Source organism: Diceros bicornis, chromosome 1 (genome assembly GCF_020826845.1).
Source record: "Diceros bicornis minor isolate mBicDic1 chromosome 1, mDicBic1.mat.cur, whole genome shotgun sequence".
In the NCBI taxonomy this organism is placed as follows: domain Eukaryota; kingdom Metazoa; phylum Chordata; class Mammalia; order Perissodactyla; family Rhinocerotidae; genus Diceros; species Diceros bicornis.
The window spans coordinates 48,280,604-48,301,726 of NC_080740.1; the positions used below are offsets into that span (position 1 = coordinate 48,280,604).

General features: G+C 38.2%; 1 protein-coding gene across 1 annotated transcript in view; it reads right to left on the reverse strand.

The window, feature by feature from the left end:
- Positions 1-1,412: 1,412 nt before the first annotated feature.
- The window catches only part of FBN2 (fibrillin 2), a 234,511-nt gene continuing 214,800 nt past the window's right edge, over positions 1,413-21,123 (reverse strand). Inside the window, exons 56-65 of the mRNA XM_058539802.1 lie at positions 20,460-20,585; positions 18,871-19,077; positions 17,797-17,922; positions 16,065-16,187; positions 14,602-14,718; positions 13,882-14,010; positions 12,089-12,208; positions 6,813-7,044; positions 5,234-5,405; positions 1,413-3,326 (exon numbers count right to left, since the gene is read on the reverse strand). Of these exons, the coding sequence (XP_058395785.1) occupies positions 2,952-3,326; positions 5,234-5,405; positions 6,813-7,044; positions 12,089-12,208; positions 13,882-14,010; positions 14,602-14,718; positions 16,065-16,187; positions 17,797-17,922; positions 18,871-19,077; positions 20,460-20,585 (1,727 nt within the window). The 3' untranslated portion in view covers positions 1,413-2,951. The remainder of the gene's footprint in view (positions 3,327-5,233; positions 5,406-6,812; positions 7,045-12,088; positions 12,209-13,881; positions 14,011-14,601; positions 14,719-16,064; positions 16,188-17,796; positions 17,923-18,870; positions 19,078-20,459; positions 20,586-21,123) is intronic.

Genomic DNA, 21,123 nt, shown 5'->3' on the forward strand with positions numbered 1-21,123 from the left:
GCAAATGTGACCAATTCTCATTTACCACAAGTAAGCAGCCAAATCAAAAAGTATTAAACAGGACTAGATTTTAAAAAGCTCCAAATCTAAATGCTAGTGGAAAGAGAATTCATGTCAGCTGAAGACCAAATTATTGCTTATTATTACTAATACATGTACCCACTGGATTTGTTTTATACGTCTTGGCTTACATGATACTTGACTCTTGTGCAAAGTTTTCTGTAACTTAGCCAAGGCAATTTCTGAGGGGACAGTTAATGGGAATGACAAAATGGTACAGAATATGTCATTAGCAGTTAAATACTAGAGAGGTACAGATTAATCATGGCTGTGTCAGTGCTCACAGTAGAACTGCAATAAAGCTACCAGAGGTGCCTGAGAAGTTCTTCCTGGAAGGAGCATCTTGAAGTAGTCATATCCTTCTAGAACATTCTTCTGTGTAAAGCCCCTAATGATCTTTTCTCTTTTCTCTTCTGTGTAAAGCACCTAATGGTGTGGATTCTCAAACTTCTTCAAGGGCAGATTAAAGCTAAACTGAGTACTGTTGCTCAACATTAAAAGTTTGAGTCAAATTTGGTTCCAGGTAATTTCATATTATAACGCTCATGCTGTACCAGTAATAGATGCCAGATGAAACTGAATATGCATGTTAAGTTTTAAAGGATGCCCCAGGGCAAATGCTTTCCTTATTCCATGCAGCTAATTTCTGATTGGCAGGGAAGAGCATTAAGATCAGACATAATATTTCCTTGTTTTCTTATTCCTTGGATGAAAAATTTAAGCACACAAATTCTCAGTTTGAGAATTAACTTCTATTGAATTAACTTCTGAGACATTTCTGTGCTCATTTCAGCAGTGTATCAAAAGAGACTTCCTGTTAAATAACTTGTCATATCTATCCACTTCTCCACTGAGGAAAGTGTGTAACATTTCAAGAGATAGGAAACTTTGGATTATCTTTGGTGAAGATGCCATTTGGTCTGGGGTACGGCTCCTATCTACTTTTGCTTAAAAACTCAAGTTCCAGAAAACCGTAAAGGAAGGCTCTCTGAGAGAACATTTCACTTCCTTACAGCTGTGTAAAGGATAGGCACTCAAAGTGTATGTGAGGATGAAGTGAAGAAATGCTGAGCTCTTTAGGAAGAGGGGTCCTAGGAGGCGTAGAATCTATGTGGAAGTGAACAACTAATGGCCTCGATTATGTCCTTTTATTTGAATATGACTTTAAATTGTAATCGTCGGTTGAACACTCCTGCTTACTTTGTGTCACAGATTTGACAACATTCCCTTGTTTTCCTGTAAATGTGCCTGGCTCTCCTTCGGGTACTTTCTTACAGGTCCCCATAAACAAAGCCTGCAGCCCCTCCCACAAACACAGCAAGGGTTACAGTCCCATAAAACAGCCAGAAAACTACCCCAAAATAAGCTTTATTGCAAGAAAAGTGTCATATTTGATACATAGACCTACAAAAACAAACAAAACCAAAAACCATAAGTTTTTCCTCACAAACACTTGATTACAAATTTACACTGTTTCTTTTTTTAGTTATTAAAAAACAAAACAAAACAAAAAACCCCAAACTGGATATAACTGGTTACTACTCTTTGGTCAGCACAGGTGTGAGAGGGACAACCCGGAGCCTGCATGTGCTTTGGCCGTTTCACATATGAGGTTTGGTCACTGGTCCAGGAACAGGTTCTTGGGTTGAGAAGAACACGGAGACGTCCTCTTACTAGCGCGTCCTGGTACAATATCTTTTTAAATGACTAAAGCAAACTAAACATCAATTCATTGTACAAACATCTTTCATACACAATAGGCTATGATAAAACGAGGCATATGGTGTATAACTACAGTATTAATGAAAATTCTAAAAAAAAAATGGATTTAAAAAAAACAACAACATATATTCCTTGGCTGTACTGCATGATTTGTTTGCACATATGGCAATCCTGAAATAGCTTGAACATAATAAATGCACCATTAATCTAAGACAGCACCAAACACTACAGAACGCCAGGTGTTCCTTTTCAAAGGAACGGCAGTTCTTCAGCTGCCTACAGTACTACAAGTACGCAGCACACCCTGGGTAAGAATGAGGTGTTGTGGGTAGCACATGTGCTTCCTTGAGGTTATGAGAAGGAAATACAGTACGGTTTGGCCTGCAACGCTACTGGTCTCACAAGCAGTCAAGGTATTTTGCTACAGTGGTTGTGCTTAATCTTCTGTTGCCTGGTGTGTCTGGTGATGTGAAATATCGTCACAATGAGCTGCTCTGGCTTTGATCTCCTTTATAAAGGATCTAAGGACATTTCCATCTTTTAAATTATTGATTACACTGCCCATTCAGCTCTGTGAGGCTTTCTTTAAAATAATCAGATGTGTACCAGTTGGATGACTGGCAGAAAACCAAAGGAAACATCTCTTGAATCTACTGAATTTTTAAAAAGCACCTCTAAAAGAAATAGCTCAAATTTATAAATCTAAAGAAAAACAAGTGAGTTTCCCTTTTTGTTTACATAGTTTGTTCATTTCTCCATATATTACTGCATTAAAAATAAATAAACATCTATATTTTTTTTACTTAGCGACTATAGCAAAATACCCAATGTGTTACAGACTGCTAACAGGGAAATAAAAGCTCACATTATTTTTGTGCATTTAGTGCCATATGCTGATCTCTTGAACATTTAGGTTTCTTTTTTAATATATTTTAAAGTGAAGTTATATAAAAAATACAGTAACCACGGTTGCCTTTGTACTCAAATCTTTGGCCACACCAGAGTCTAAATTATCCCTCCCTGTGAGAGTCAACATTCTGAAGTCTGAGACAGGGAGGAAAGAAACAAAAGTTGTCTTTTTTCCTCTTTAAAATTAGTCATTGATTTCTCAAAGGCTTCTAAAGGCTGGCTGTGCAGGGATTTGAGCCTGGAAGCAAGTCTGTAAGGGGTTAATAGAGTTGAATCTGCAGCCTCATTCTGAGAGCCTCCCCGAGCTCCCCTAGGAGGTAGTCATCCTCATTGCTATCTTCCAGTTTCTTAAGCTCCTTCTTCTTGTAGAGAGGGATGCTGGTGATTTCCAGTGTGTATGTGCCAGGCACGAGCTTCCTCTTGGCCGTGTGCAAGTAGCTGAGCCCGTTCCTTTGGTGGATGCGGAAGACGCCATCATCATTCCCTTGGGAGATGACATAGCGGATGTGGTTGTTGAGGGGCTCGATGGCGGGCATGAGTTCCAGGATGTGCTCCTTAGAGCCAAGGCCAGAGAGGTTGAACTTCATTTTCATGGGGCTGTCCATGTCGACACTCTCCAGGCTGATCTGTTCAACCTGGAGAGAGAACAGGAAACCATGTGGGAAGAGCTTCTCCAGCACAAGCAGAGGACCTGCTGCTGGGGCTGCAGCCACATGACAACTTATCACCCCCTCTTTCTGCACTTTCCTTCAGAGCAGTGCTTTGAAGGAGGCTACTGTCACTTCCTGTCAGCTGGGAGAAAAAATCTGCTCCACGGAGCACGCCCTGTACATCTTTAAGACTTCTCGCTCAGCCTCCTCCAGGTAAAGTTACAGGGCCGAGCCTACAGAGAGTATTCACATTTCAAGTTTTTTGGATAAGTTTATGGAATATCATGCTTATTAATAATAAAAAAAGACAATTTAGGAAATGATTATAATTTTTCTTTTTTTTTTGCTGGAATCAAAAAGAGAAGTGCAGCTGTTATGCAACAGCAGGAGTCCCCAGAGGAATCTTCACTCTGAAGGGCCCGTTTGATTTGTAAGGCCCACAAACCATGAGCGAAGCATGTTTAATAGGAGCCATTAGTGCAGAGGGAGGGACCTGCAGAGTCCTCAGGGCTCAGGTTTGAACCAGCTTTCGTAAAAGACAATGGGGCAGGGCCCAGATAAACCAAGTCTCACTTGGTCTGAGGAATGGGAGGTTTAAGAATGCTATTTTAGTAAGACAGGCACAAAAAACCAATGCTTTGAGTGGGCACTTGGCTACAGTGGCCCAGAAGGGCCCATCAGTGTTCAGACAGACTCATGTCCCATGTTCCACAATGGAAAGGTTTCATAAACAGAATTTCTGGATTTGTAGTTTGGTGTACTTGATGAATATATCTCAATTGTTATATTTAAACATCACTCCGGCACCTTAGTCTACTTAAGGTAAATGTAACACTGGCCTATTTATTATTATAAAATAGAACTATAGACTTTTTGGCTAGAGAAGTCTTCTCTTATAGATAAGGAAAGTTTCTGAGGCCCAGAAAACCGAAGCAAGTTGTCTAGTGCACACAGTCAGTTAGCCGAGAATTGGGTTTTTGGTGTAGGAGTTTCTCAGTAATATTCACTGAAGAGGGTGGTGTTATCCCTGATTTTTGGGGAAATCATCAACATCTCTAGCTACTAGATATGACTCAGTGACAGTCACCGAATGTGTGCAATGTATATGCCAGCCACTGTTTCTGGCCCTTCACAGTATGGACTCAGTTGATCCTCCCATCAGCCTTCAGAGGTATTTTTATTCCCATTTCACAGGTGAAGAGATTGAAGTAGAGAGAAGTTAAGTAAACATGCCCCATGTAACACAGGTAATAAGTGGGGAGGGCCAGGAAACATATTCACAACCAGGCAGTCTGTGCTTGCCCCTTTAACCACTCTGCTAAATGCCATTCGTGGCTAAGAAACACTAGAGGCAAGCAATTCAGATCGTTAATTCCTTACAAAATACAAGTTATTTGGAGATAAAATTTTTATGGGAGGAACACTTATCTTATAAATGTCATAGAATGTGAGACCTAGTTGGCTTACCTACTGAAAATTAAAATCAGCCTAGTGTATACTATATATATATATATACTATATATATATATATAGTATATATATATATATAAACAGAACGGGATAAATTAGAAATATTTCTTTTTTGCATCATTTCAAAATAACTGTTTCCTAGATCGACATCTTATTGCCCTCTGGCACAAATCAAAAACTAATACATGTGATCTGAAACTGTGAATCTTAAAGTCTTTTTCCCTAGTCCTTGTGTTTTGAGCTGGTAATCAACTAATTTTAATTTGCTTGTCTCTGCCATATTGTGTCCATTAATTTAGTCATGAAATTTCAAGACAGTTTTAGCTCCACTAAGGCTGAAACCTACAAAAAGGTTTACTGCATAGTATATATGACTCCATCTGGATAAAATCTTGTGACCAGACAGACGGAGGTGTACTCACCGCAGTGGGTTCAGGTTCATGAACACTTCTCTTCTGCCTGCTGTCTTTGTTAGAGTAGCCGTTGATTTTGCACTCATAGCATGCTTCCGGGGACAGAGCATTCTCCTCATCGACCTCTGCATCTAGGGACAGGTACTGCCCTTTGTTAAATCCCATTCCTGAGACACAGTGGCTATTTGCAACAAAATGCAAAGTGTTGTTAGACTTTATCATTAACTTTGACTATAGTTTTCCAGTGCTAGAGTACAGACTTGTCAGAAGTAAGAAACCGACAAAGCAAACTCTAAGCTCATAAACATAAAAACCTAATGTTGTCTGTAACTCTTTTCTTCACCACTTAATACATGAGATTTTCCCTTATTTTGAACAGCAAAATTCTTCTGATGAGCCCCAGGCTTCCCCAATTTTCAGTCCTAATTAGACTGAAGCACTCAGGTGTAGTTAAATCCAGAAGGAAAAAGCAAAGTATGACTTGCCAAAGAGAATGCTGGAGAAGTTCTGTTGCTTCATAAGCCTGAAGCCTTTGTTAGCTGCTTGCAACAAAGCCCGCTGCTTTAATAACTGAGATTTCTGAGCTCCTATTTTTGTTAGTGAAAGAGTCAAGGAGGTGGCTCAGAATGACCCTTGTCTAGACCAGACCTTTCGTTTCAAGCAGTATTATGTAGCGATGTTGCAGATTAGTCCACACCCCTCAGTGTGTGCCTCACACACGGCTCCTTCTGAGGAAGGCGACCCTGACTGACTCCTAAATTCCCATCTTCTGTGCTGTTGCCCACCGCCTGCCTTGATGGAAAGATGCAAGTGGCCAGCACCTCAGCAGCAGTGGAAAGGATTTCACTTGGGAAAGTGTGACTAGCTGAAGCCTTGTGGAGACGGTGCCACGCCAACTAGGCACGTCCTCTCTGTGCAATATAAAGGCAGATGAGCAAAGAGAGGGACAAAATCCTTCCTCAGGAACCGCTGGGCTAGTACCTGCCACAACTCATAGAAGAATCTGGGGCAAAGCCATTTCCACTTGTACCTCACAACCCAGGTGCCTATGGCAACATGTGTGTGCATTTTTAAACATCTGCTGGTCTCTGGCCTTGAGGGATCTGATTAAATCAATTCAGGCCATTGTGAGGGGCAAGAGAATGATACTTGTATACAAGTTCAAATCTTAGGCTCACCACAAAGGAGGAGGCAATCCCATAGCACGGACACAACCCATGTGCCTTCTTTTTTTTTTTTTCTGGTGAGGAAGATTGTCCCCGAGCTAACATCTGTGCTTTGCATGTGGAACGCTGCCAGAGCATGGCTTGATGGGATCTGAACCTGCGAACCCTGGGCCACCGAAGTGGAGCCTGCGAACGCAACCACTACACCACCAGGCCGGCCCTCCCATGTGCCTTCTTGGTGCTTCTTCCTCCCATACCATAAGTGCCCTGACCAATGCTTTTGCCTCTTGCTCTTTTAAACACTGTAGGTTTCCCTGCAGTGCCAGGTGCCAGGCGCCAGGCGACCTGAGCTCAGGGAGGGAGGAATGGCTGTCCTGTTGGACCACTGGCTTTCTTGAGTGCAGGGAGGTTGGTGGCCTTACCCCTGTCCCACTCTGTAGTACCCAGGTGGGCAGCCGCAGAGGTAGCCCCCTTCCGTGTTGGAGCAGCCATAGTTGCAGGGGTTCTTGGAGGATGAGCACTCATTCACGTCGTGGCAGGCACTGGAGAACTGGTCGAAGGAGAAGCCGGAGGGGCAGGCACACTTGTAACTCCCCAGAGTGTTGTAGCAGGAAGCTGAGCCACAGGCACTGGGATTGGAGCATTCATTCTCGTCTAGTAACACAAAGTGAGAAACCCTTACACAGGGAAGTCAGCAGTGATGGGAAGCAGAGCCCGAGCCTCAGAGTACCTATCTTACAGGGGAAATACCTCTAGAGATGCATTTGAAAAAATGTTTACTCTGATGGCTGATTTGCAAAGCGTATAAAATCAAAAAAAGAAAACAAAACAACAAACCCCAACAAATCCTCCTCAATTATGGCTTTAAAAATACCCTGCCCTATCCTTTTATATTCTGTTTGTGCTGTTCCTGCATAATTTGCCAGCACTTTGGGACGGGTATTTGCAGTTTGCCTACTAGTAACTCTTCTATTCTCTTAATAGAAGCTTACATCAAAAGCCTACACTATCTCAGACAGATTCATAGAGACGGAAAGCAGATTACTAGTTGCCAGGGGCTGTGGGGAGGGAGAAACGGAGAATGACTACTAATGGGTATGGAGTTTCTTTTTAGGTAAAGTGATGAAAATGTTGTGGTGTTGATGGCTGCACACTCTTGTGAGAATATACTAAAAACCACTGAGCTATGCACTTTAAAAAGGTGAATTTTATGGTATGTGACTTATATCTCAATTAAAAAAAGCACATATCTGTTTGTATCTATTCTCCCAGCAATTCCCAAAGCCTTCATTATACATGGGGAGGAAATATATAAAAAATTTAAATATCCTAAATGAAAATAATTGAAATAAACATCATCTCACTAGATCTATTGAACCAACAATCTAATACACTTTTAACCACTTAAGGACCCATTAGGTGCAGACAGTGCCTCCTGAGATGGGTTTGCATCCAGCCATCAGCTGACGCAGGCTTTACAACTTTAATGACTAACATTATACTGTAAATGCCTGACAGCAGGATAATTATAGGTTAGACTTTCAGTTGCTCTTATCATTTTGACAAATTCAAAGCCTGACTGTGCTTCTAACTTTGGAGATTACAATTTTCCTCTTAACTGTCTGGTTGACATATAGCATGTGGCTTGACTCCTTTGAGCTTTATTATAATCTGGATTTCACCCTGGGCACAAATCACATCTGTTTCATGGAATTCTTTCAAATTCTTGTGACTCCAGTGGAGCACAGTATGTCTGTTTACCTAATATATGACAAGTATATGTTTCTGCCCAGATGGGGAAAGGGGCCCTTTTGCAAGTTGATGTGCGCCTGGGACACAACAGCTAGAGGGAAGCGCATATCTGCGGTAGCTCAGTGAGATTATGGAAGATGCAGATGGAGTCTCCGTGAAGAGCCCTCTCAGACAGGAAATTAAACTCCATTAAGTACGGCGCAGAGGTTATTGAAAGGGTAGATGTTATTAGGCACATTTTTGTACCATGATTTAGTTCAGAATTAAATCAGACTGCCAAATGTAGAACTCTTAATCACTGGATATAAAATCTGCTATGATTACCTAATATGTACAAATTCTTAGCCTTCATTTCATGGGGAGAAAAGTATATAAATAAATTCTAATAACTAGGCTACCTATGACATAAATATAACTGCTATTTTATTTCTATCTACAAAAGACTTGGAATTCTGCCACAAGGCTTATCTGCTTTTATAATTAAATCCGACATTTATATGCAGTGTTTCGCTCCTAACAGAAAATGTAAATGAGGTTATAATTTAACAAAATGATTCTGCTATAAATATAGTATTACATTGTATTAAGTGGAAAAATTACCAGGCAAGACCAATTAGTTGAATAAATTGCATTTAAACAAACCACTGACAGGAATATTTTAAAATATGCTATATTTTTGGAAGCAACTATACTTCATATTTATATGCTATGTATATACATATGTACATCATGGTATAATTTTATAGACTTAGGTAATCTGATTTTAAAATATGTTCTTGTTTGAGACACACTTTGTGTTGACTCAAGCCTCATTAAGCTATGTTCAAATTATTCTGTAAAGGCCATAGAAGCAGCTGGAAGTTACTAACACTAATAACCAAAAGCTTCATAATTAAGACACAATTTTTATTCCTATGCAACTGTTAATAATATTCACTTATTTTCAATTTTGAACAATTATAATGCTTGCAAACATTTGAAAATGTTAGCTACATATGTACAATCTATGTACCATAACACTATAAGTGTTCTGTGTTAACTGGCTGGAAAGTTCCTAATGTGTTCATTTGAATTAAAGCTTTTTTCAATATTAACACTTACAAAGAACTGTCACTTTTCTTAAATTGGCAGTAGTACTGACAATATTGTAGGTTTACAATTTTTTTTTAAATAATTTATTTATTTATTTATTTTTCCCCCAAAGCTCCAGTTGATAGTTGTATGTCACAGTTGCACATCCTTCTAGTTGCTGTATGTGGGACGCGGCCTCAGCATGGCCGGAGAAGCGGTGCGTCGGTGCGCGCCCGGGATCCGAACCCGGGCCGCCAGCAGCAGAGAGCGCGCACTTAACCGCCAAGTCACGGGGCCAGCCCTACAATTTAATATTATTTAAATTATCTGATTCATTGACTCTAACAGTTTCGTCCATTTACAAGGAGACCCCAGATAAATCTGTCTGAAATACTTCATCCCATAATCCCCCCTCAATCATATGAATGATTGAAGATATTCATACACGTAGTGACAGGTAAAAATGATTTGTGGCCTTTCAATTTGCATTTTGTCATAATTCTTGTTCTTTTGCTAACTTGTTGCCTTTACTAGTGCCTGATGGGTTGTTTAATTCTATCCGTGCCATATATTTGAGTTAAAATTCCACCTGTGTTATGTGGATTCAAGGCAAGAAAGTCAGCAATTTTACTGGAGACCAGCTGGATTCCTCAACCCTGCACAGAAGAATCTAGAAACTTTTGAAATAAATCTCTGCTGTGTCATACTTACTCAGGGGCCTGCTGCTCAGAGGTGCCCATTTTAGCAGAGCAAGCTCACAAATTATTACTTGAGTTGGGGAGATCTGCTTCTGTATTTTTAGTTTTGAACTCAGCTTTGAAATCACTGATCCCTCTGTCCATAGGGTCTCTCTCTCCTGATTAGAAGGCACACTGGCATCTGGCTGGGGTCCAGGGGGAGCTGCTCTGGGGAGACTGCCTTGCTGAAGTGCCCACTCCAAGGATCCCGCAAAGGAGAATTGGGATATACCAAACAGGCCTGGACTGACTTTAAGTCAGTCCAAATTTAGTGAAAACCCGTGCAGCTAGTTTTGCACTATTTACAGACAGAAACCTAGAAAACTTAAAAACTTGGAAATTGAGTTGATACTCCATACATGTTCCTATTTCTACTTACGATCACTTTAAAAACAAGAATTCTTTTTAAGCTGACACATGGGAAATATTAAAGGATCATTCTTTTGCCTTAAGTTCCATAGAATTAACCAAGAAGTCCACAGTATTTACTAAATAAAATGATGGGCCTCATGTTTTAGAAACAATACAGTATAATAAAATTGTTTTACACTGTTTTAATAGCTATCTAAACAAATACCATTCTCTGTATTCTGAAGAGTGTGCCTATCCTTTGCTTCGGTTTATGAATCAATAAATCAGGGCATAAGGACTTTGGCAACATTTTTTTTCTGTGAAGAGAAAAAAAAAGTAAAGCTTATGAAATTGTTTTGATTGACTGCCTAACTCATCGTTTTGATAATCCTTTAAAACTCTGTCATTAACTTCTTGGTCATTAATGGTTTTTGCATCCACCCCATCCCCCAACCCCCAGTGTGTATTCGTGGTGTGGCAAAGCGTCTGTCTTTGACCTGGCACAAGGCCACAGCATAGTTGTGACTTTCACTGAGTTGGTTTCCCTCCTTTGAAACTTTTCTTGATTTTCTTCTCGATTCACTAAACTGTCATTAGAAATTTCTTTTGAGAAGACCACAAAGGATAAAATCAGATTAATTTATTTAGTGGATCTCTCACAGTAAAATACTTGATATACATGTGGGGTAATTGAAATCACTACAGAGAAACAGGAAGCACCCTGCTATTTCTCTGCAGGACCACTGTTCCCCTTTCTGCCCAGCTATGCCAGCATCTTATGTCACAATGTGTTGGATGGCATGTCTATGAAGTGCATTCAAATGAAGCCAAGAAATTAGGCATATGTTAAGTCAGTCAGCTGGCTATTCAAGTAGAGAATAATGTTCTCTTTGATCAGTCTCTCCTTAAAAGGAGAATTTCCATGACTTATCCATGCAAGGAACAGAGCTAAGTGCCTACGAATTTTATTTTACAAACACTTCTGCCTGGAGTTTTCCATAGAATTTTCTGTAACTAGGTACTTTTTCTACCTTAAAATACTTCATCTCCTTCATTAAATCTTTGTGGCTGGAGAGCACAGATGGACGGTCTTCATTAAGTTGATCTGAATTCCTTTAGATTTGTATGAGGGGGATGGATGGGTAATCCTTCAACCCCAAGTCTAAAGATACTAAATTACTGATAAAAAGCCCCTGACCTTGGCAAAGGCAGATGATGATTCTTGACACTATCTTCAGAAACTTAAATTACATCTAGCAGAAAATTAAAATTATAAAAACTCTAGTTGAGTTACCTTTTAGGTACTTAAAACAACATTTTTATTATGGATATTTTCTTTTTTTCTTTTTTTTTTTTTAAATATAGGTTTGCAAGTTCTTTTTTTTTTTCTTTTTAAAGATTTTATTTATTTATTTTTCCCCCAAAGTCCCAGTAGATAGTTGTCTGTCATAGCTGCACATCCTTCTAGTTGCTGTATGTGGGACACGGCCTCAGCATGGCCGGAGGAGCGGTGCGTCGGTGCGCACCCGGGATCCGAACCTGGGCCACCAGCAGCGGAGCGCGCGCGCTTAACCACTAAGCCACGGGGCCGGCCCATGGATATTTTCAACTATACACAAGTATAGAGACTAGTATAATGGATCCCCATGCACCAGTCCTAAGTACTGGTTTTTAAGTTCTAGGATTCAAAGTCTACCTTGAAACGTTAACCTTTATTATTTATTCATTTTACTCAAAGATACTTTAAGGTGAGAAAAGCAGACACTATGTAACAAGTGAGTGCTCACCAACACACTGATTCCACTGGTAATGCTGGATGTATCCTTGAGGGCAACCACATCTGTAGCCTCCCAGGATGTTCTGGCAGCCATGTTGGCACCTATGGTTTCCATCACATTCATCAACATCTGCAAAAACAATCCCGGCAAGATCTTAACATAACCTTTCCTCTACTATTCTTAAATGCACTCCAAACACAACCCGTTATCAAGGGAACAAACAATCAAGACACACAGAGAGGCCGTGATTTTTCCAAGTCACATGGTTATTAGTCAGTGGTGGTGCAAAGAATGGTTCGGAGATAAGAAACCATCTCATTCTCAGGCTCTCCACCAGACCATACCACGTCAGTGCTCTAAATAACATCTTAATTTCAGCAAATCAACCATAGCAACCACAAACGTTGTGCATTTTGGATGGATTAACTGCATATGGTTATGATTTATTTCGTAAGTAATATAAATATATTTGCATTACATATTCCAGTAGATTAAAAAATGATTGACATGTAATCTTCATTTTTGGGAAGATACAAGCACTACAGAGATATCTAAAAAGTATAATTGTTTTGTATGCAAAATTTTTATTACCATTCATGGTTAATTAGATGCAAATTTTAAGTATTCCAATGTTATTTTTAGACACGATGTGGTATTATTACACATATGGAATAATTTCTTTGTTCATACATGCATACTCTTTTGGAATGACAACTGAGGCTTTGAAATCTACCCATAAAGAGGGAAACAAAATTGGCATGTCTGATGTGTGTGTAACAAATTTATATGAATAATTAATAAATGGTATCTTATGTGGATGGTCACAAGCTGAACTCACACGTGGCAAGCAGCTGTGTGCTCAGAATACTTCCAAATCTCAATGACTTAAAGTATAAAATATTAAAATAGAAATTTCTAAAATTGAATTTTTCTTGGCTGCAAATTAGATACATATAAACATCCTGTAATTCTTACAAAGAGTATATTCAAAACTTTGACTATATTTCTAGAATTCAAAATCATATATTTCTAAGAATAATTAAAGGGGGACTAAATCAATAAAAACATAAATGGTAATAGTATAAAAAATAGAAAGAGGATGTATATAGTCTCGTAATCTCTGGCATGGGTATTTTGTAGAAGATACCAACCCTAATACATTTGTCTTATACACTAGCCCTTGCAATGGAAATATTGAAAAACTATATAATGTTTTATCGACCATAGGCAGATTCTTATTTTATTCCCACTTAAATGTTCCCTTGGACTTCATACGAAATACCTATTGCAGGGGAGACTTTATAGGAAATCCTTATTGTAGAAAAGAGAGTGAATTAGGAGTCTTAGACCAAATGAAATGGAAATAAACCATCAGTTTTCCCCAGTGCTTTCCACACATTTCTTCAATTCTCTACGATAATTGGTTCTTTTTCTTACACTTAACATTTAGGTATTATGGAACAAAAGTCCAGTTTTTTTTCCCTAGTATACTCGTACTCTACTGTAAACCATGTTAGGTACAGAATTCTTTTTAGTTCAATTCTTTTTTCAGTCAATAATTAGGTAAAAAGTTCAGTTCTTTATAAAGCCGATTCATACTCACAGAATTTTTGTTTTATCACATGAAAATATTCCTCTGTCTCCAAAATTATATATGAAAATTTATGATCAAAAATCAATTGCTGGGTTCTATTCTGTTAAATACTTTTTTCCTTTGAGATGATCACAATTTCTCATTTAGTGGCTTGGAAGTTAAAATAGTTTGCTGTATGAGAGTAAAGATTTTTGAGCAATGAACTCACCTTCACAGTTCAGGCCAGTGGCATCAAGAGAGAACCCCCTCTGGCATTCGCAGCTGAAGCTCCCAGGGGTGTTCTGACAGATTCCCTTTGCTCCACAAAGCGAAGGCTGAGACCCGCATTCGTTGTTGTCTAGCAAAGCAGGAAGGAGAGTGTCAAGCTTCCCAATTACTACATGATTCAGATTTCACTACATGAAGTAAAAAGTGAAGTAGGAAAGCAGTGTCTTAGGGGAACGTGTGCCAGGATTCACTGTCATATTCAAGGCAAAAGTGGTTAAGAAAAGGTATATTTCAAGAGATTTGAAATTAGAGCATATTTTGTGTCAATTGAGGTCAGGGTTTTCGGTAATACAGACTGAAAGTCTCTTAACATATGTGTCTTCTAACATAAAAAAACCCAGCATGTTCATTAGCATGTTCTAAATTACAGTGAGCCTTTAATCATTTTGTATCTAACACACATGGTTATATTTAGAATGCAATACGAAGGCGCTGCTTGGAACAAGCCTACTGTGCATGTGTCTGGACTAAATAGGCATTTTTTCCCCTGGCTGTTGTTCCTCTGAAAAAATATCTATATTATTAGCAACATTTTTAGACCACTAATTACGAGGGATTGGTTCTAAATATAAGTACTGAGACATTATTCTACCATTTTAAGTACAATGTTTATGCATCTATCAAAAGTTTGTAAAATTCCCCATTTGTAGTTTTGTCTTACCAATACAAGCAGTGTGATGCTGGGTGAAACCAGGTGGACATTTACAGGTAAAACCTCCCAGGGTATTGACACAGAGGAACTGGCAGTTGTGCTGTTTGGTTTGACATTCATCGAGGTCTAAAATGAAAGCGAAGCCAGTGAAAATCAGAGCAGAGTTATCTGGCTAAGCATCCTTTCTCATGAAGCCACAGGAGGTGTGCATGTTCTGTCAGGACTGTTTTGTCTAGATAGTTGCTGGAAGCTTTTTAGACTACCATATGCATATGGTAACCAGTTTCTTTTCACATACTTAACAGCATAAATATTATGGGCTACTATGATAGGATGGCTAAGGTGATAAATAACACAAAGTTTTCTTATGAGAAACTGAATGGATGAATCCAAGTGGTTTCCATGAATTGCCTCAAAGCTAATATCCAAAGGTTATAATTCTTGCATTTAGTGCAGTTTAGTATATGACTGCTCACTTATTCCTATTAAAGGAAGGGTTAAATAAAAATAAAAAAGAATCTGGAAGTTGATGAAGGGTTCTAGCACAAACATTGAGGCAGGTTCTCAGGATCCAAATGAAAACACCATCGTAAATACCAGAGGAAGCAAAAACACAGCATCTGTAATTCTAGTTTTTATGGTATTAATAGTTGGACTCTACTAATAGGAAACTCAAAATCTGATTTTGGTTAGATTGGAACTTGGTATGGGAAAATACATTTAAATAAATTTACCAAGCAATATAAGATGTAGACAAGACTAATTCATTATTTTAAAGCTTAAAAACACACACACACTTTAATTGCACTTATTTATAAACAATGTGCAAAATGAAGCTGACCTGTAATGGTTCACTAAATAGGTTCAAGAGAATAGCACTGCTTGCTATTGTTTTATTTTTTTTGGTATCTCTTGGAAGTAAACCTCATTTTGTTGAGAATAATCTATTTCAAAAATCTAATTAGATAGGAATTTCCTCAGTCCATTAATTTAATACCAATGAGGTTTACTATAAAATTGAATATATGAGTATAGTATTGAAGCTATTTTAATTATCTAATTTAGCTTAATAATTAGTTTTAATACTACCTAAGCAAAAATTAAAATTTATCAATTCATTTTCAATTTTCTGCAGTGAATGTGTAATATAGTTTAGAGAAATGAAATCTTAGATAAATTACAAAAAATCTTATGTTAGTTGTTTCTATCTCTTCTTTCACTGAAATTTTTTGCTATGTTTTATTTTGAAACTTGAGTGGTTTGCTATATGAAGCAAACTACTGTCACTTGGGTTTTAATTCTCTCTGCCTCCTACTGTGCATCCTTTGGTAGAATTTTCTGAGTAATAAAATGGTCACGAGGAAGATGTGCTTTAATGAAGGCGATGCACGTGGTATAATCCCTGATTATCCAATATTAGAATCTGAAAGAAGAGAGACACGCAGGGTCACAAATGCAGAGTCCTCACTCACCTTTGCACGTCTTTCCATCCTCCTGCAGGACATACCCCCGTGGGCATGAGCACTGGTAACTTCCCTCGGTGTTCTTGCAGATGAAGTTGCAGGGTTTCGGGGACTGGGAACATTCATCAAGATCTAAGTAAAATTGATGTGAAGATGAAATTCTTGGTCAAAAGAAACAACCAGCCTCTCTCCTCCCACCATATTCTCCCTTCAGTTTTTTTGCTTTTCCTCTTCTACTTAAAATGCAAAACAGCCAAGAGAAATAATGCACAGAAGAGTTCTCACTAAAGTAACATGCTGGTTTACTTTGCGGATCTTGGATAAATATCGTAATATCTAGACAACTGTCTGGTTTCAAAAAAATCCACTTAATTCTTTAATGTACTTTGCTTTATAATTTGAGAATCATAAAAGTAAGAGGTTCTTCCTTTTGACATGTGGATGTGGCAGAAGTTCTCTTAAACTCTCCTAACTGACACTCCCCTAGGCATCTTGCAGTATCACAGACTGTGCTGGAAATCTTGCACCTGCCCCTTGAGATCTAGTCCTCACTCTGGTCCAGCCTGCTCTCAGGCCCAGGAGGCTGAACTGTACTGGCTCCATTAGCAGGCTTTCTTGCCCTCTGTCTTCTGGCTGGTCCTTATTTCCTCAACTTCCTCCCTCAAGATGGGATCAGGCTGACTGAGTCATTGGGTCAGAGGTCCATTCAAGGCTACTCTCTGTGCACAACTTTCTCCTTCCAGGTTCCAATAACCTCTCCCTCTTCTCTTTCGGCCCAGGAGTGGTGCAGCCTCAGCACACAGCACTATCCCTTGTGGTTTCTGCACACTTTGCCTTTATAGATAGTCCCTTTGTTAAACCCTCCTTAAACTGTCCTCATTTGACTGTGCCACCTGTTTTCTGCTAGGACTCTGATAGCAGACAATCTCCATTTCCTCCATAAAACATATTGATTGATGCCCACAGAATGCTGGAAGCTCATGACTGATAGCCTGTTCTCCATTACTTTCATGCCCAAGGAAGTCAGCTGAGTGCTTACTAAGAGTCAGTTTGGTTTTTCTTAAGCTTTTCATGCCAGGTGTGCTTGTTACTGAAATAGGTACTTTAACAGAATATCACATAAACTGATGAAATATGAAGGAGAAAAGATTTTTTTCTTTAATGAAACTAACTTGAATGCTTTAGAAAGACTTAATAAAGGCAAGTACCCTCCTCCCACAATTATCATAGAATGGTGTGGGTGAGACAATAAAAAATTAAATTAGAAAAATGTAGATGGTTTCTGTACTGAGGGTATTTTGTAACTGGAAATTTTCAGTGATGTTTAATTGGTAGTTTTTATGCAAAAAACAGTAATGAGGAACAAGCAAAAAGCATTCTCTCACTATATGCAAGCGCACACATTTACAATCAAAAGCCCTTTTCTTTCATCAAAAGAATGACAAACAAATATGCATTTATGCATTTTAAATTAAAATATAAAAAGTTGAAAGTATATTTTTCATAATTATGTTTCCCTGATTGAACAGACTTTTTGAGGAATTGAACAGTTATGTGTCCCACATTATTGGACAAGGCCTGGGACAACTACCGTGATGTGAAGAACCACATTGTTGAGAGGAATGGCATCATTTTAATAAAATGCATATTCTGAAGCCCCACAGTAACAGTACTCTACCGATAGTGACTTGTAGGAAACAGTAGTTGTCAAACCCCCGGACGAAGAGGTGCCTCGCCTTACCTACACACGAGGTTCCGCTGATGTCTGTGGTGTAGCCAACCTTGCAGAAGCATCGGAATGAGCCCATGGTATTGATGCACTGACCATTGGTGCAGAGGTTTGGCATAACCTTACATTCATCAATATCTGTGGGCCAAAACAGAAACAATAGAAGTTAATATATATGTGAGGATGAAACTGGTTAGAAACGAAGAGAAATTAAGGAATTGAAATGAGATTAAAGTCTAACAACTAACATTCATAATAGTTCTGGAGTACCTTTTCCTCATTCAGGCATAATGGCAACACGGAAGGGAAAGAAAAGAAGTGATGGGAAGAGATAAACAAAGGAAGGCTTTGTTGAAAGTCCTGTTTGAGTCTACTCATTTTGCAATCTAAGTGTGCACTGTTTTTTTGAGATCTAGCAAGCTATCTCTTTGAAGTGCAACTAATTTGAAATTTGTGATAGTTTCCCACGGATTGGCCTCAGATTCACACTTGCATTAGACTCTGAAGGAAAGGTTTCAGTAACAAAGTAATCAGGCACAGGGTCCAGAATTTGTATAGTAAAGGAAAAAAAATGATATTTTTCAAAACATCAGTATATTAGTTGGTTGTACAAAAAAATGGAAACCACTAATCAATTATGGGACTTGTTGGTTTGTAAAAGCATTGCAAACAGAACGAGTTCTTGTGACACTCAAACAAATAAGCGACATTTATTTAAATAAAGCAAGTATAGTTTGGGGGTTACAAACATGGCCTTTGGAGTTGGACATATATGTTCCATTCCTAGGTCCATCCCTTAAAAAGGGTGTGATGTTGAGAAAATTACTTATTGTTACCTTAGCTTTGTGCTTCAGTTTCCTCATCTGTTAAAATGTTAAATAATAAATTCTACCTCTTAGATTTGATATGAAGATGAAATCTCCTACAGCCTCTAAAGCATTAGCAAAAAGCATATACAAACACAAATATACATTCAAATACTTTAACTGTTATTGTTGTATCAATTTTTCACTTTTCCTTCAAATTTATCTGAATCAATGAAGTTCGCTGTATTGATAATATGCATGAATTTCCTCAACTCCTCACCTCTTCCATCAGTGGTGTATCCTGGGCCATGAGGACATATCTTTTTGTACTGGGCAGTCCCAGGAAGTGGGCACAGCTCACACTGGTGACCCCAGCCTCGCCCCCCATCGCAGCAGCATTCTGACTTGGTGACAAGATTGCGACTGCTGGATGCCATTTGACACATCGTCTGCAATACCTCTGCAAAGCAGAGTCCCTGTCGATTGTCTGAAATGACAATGAGCATCAATGTTATGGAAATGACACTTCATTATCTTGGTCTTCAAATTAAATAGGACAATCAATGCTTTCCTTGTTAGCAATACTTTTTTAAAAGATAAATATTCTTTTATATGAACAGTCACACTGCTTAAGACAGCTTAAGGATCATAAAGTTTTGTTAGAGGTTAAGTTCATAGAGTGTTCTTTCATTAGATGGTTGATTAAATTTGACAAAAAGTGATACTGTACTTTAGAAATAGATTTTTTTCTTCAATCCATCAGCAACTAAGTGATAGTAAATTACCATTCCTGTAGAATCCAAATAAAAGGAAAATCAAACTAAGTTATTTCCTTTTAAATAAGCAAATGAGTATCAGGATTTGTTTCTGAAAAGCAAAATTCTAGACTATGTTATAATCTTGACACTCAAGATTATAGGTATTCAAATATTAAGGTATTCAAATCTAATCCCTTGTATTTTCTCCATCTAAAAGACTGTTCAAACATTTGGACTAAGTAGATTTTTTCTTAGTATAAATAAAGGGATTTCTCTGATGTAAATAGGCAAAGAAATCTTTAATATGGTTTTATGAGTCACCCTAGTGAAACTGTTAATAATATGAACAAAAAAGTACACCTTCTAGGTAGGTTATCTTTTTTATTTCCAAAAAGATTGATGGTTAGTAAAGGTCTAGATTGAAGACGACAAAAAACAAAATATATTTTCTTGACTAACAATTTCCTAGGAGTTGAAGCAAATGACATCACTCAGAGAAATCTGATACAGTTGAAACATGCTGTTTTTACATCAAATCAAGTGAGGAGTGCTCTTAATTCTCTTGGTTTGCCTTAAATTTTACTACTCCGTACTTTTACACCCGCTCATAATGAACTAAAATGTTTTATAATGTATGCATTTTAGCAATAATGTCTGAGATTTATACTTTCCCCCAAGAAAATATTTTGTAAAACATTCTTCTGTATCATAAAGTAAAAATTAACCTTCATTGCATTTTTGAAATGTGGCATTTACTTTAATATCATTAATACCGCAGAGCTGACCTCACATCGCAAATATTTTCTTTTGGAATTAAATCATCCCCTGATGTAAGTTTTACCAAAGTCACATTTTCCATAGAGCTTAATTAATCTTAATTTTGGAAAGACTATTTACAATGGTTACTTACATTACACATAGATGTGCATACAACACACACGTACAAATACGTCATTTTAATAGATGTATACTTTTAGGAAGAAGTACGGGGATTACTCAGATTGGGGGATTTGTTTAGCAGACAAGGATGTATATGTAGAGCTCTTCTGTGATGACATCATAAAACAGATGTTTTATTGACCAAGTAAAATATACTGGTATATCAACTTACCAAGGCATTCCGTGCCTGAGGAACTGGACTGAAATCCTTCATTACACTCGCATCTATAGCTCCCAATTGTGTTAACGCAACGCCCATTTTCACAGATTCCTGGCTTGGTCCTGCATTCATTTTCATCTTTAGAAAAACAAATAACGCAAATAATAAGCAGACTGTAAAATTATAATTTACAAAGAATCTTCTAATGGGTTATATCTTATTTAAAACTTCTTCACCAAAATACTAATATGATGGGATAAAATCTAATCATGTGTGAATACTGATTTATTTTTAACTTTTACCTCATCCTTCCAGGTGGGTTTTCTTAAAAAGTGTTTTCTTTTCCCCTCCTCCCTTGCAGGGAAGGGGTGGTGTTTGATGGAGAATTGGCAATTTGGCCTCCAAGAGGAATAGACTTGCCCTTAGATACCAGATAAGGAGAAGAAGAACTTTGGGGAAGAGGATGCTGATTTTTATGAAACAAGAGCAAGGCAGGGGGACAGAAGGGTGGTAGGTGTTAGGGAGGGGTGGTGAGTAGGGAAAAAAGCCGCACAGGCCAGGGATAAAGGACAAGCTCCTAGACTGGCTTTGAGTAAAATCACAGCAGCAGTGTGGTGAGTGAGGGCAGTTAATGGGAGGAGGAATTTAGGTAGTACTGCTCTTTTGGTTGGTGATA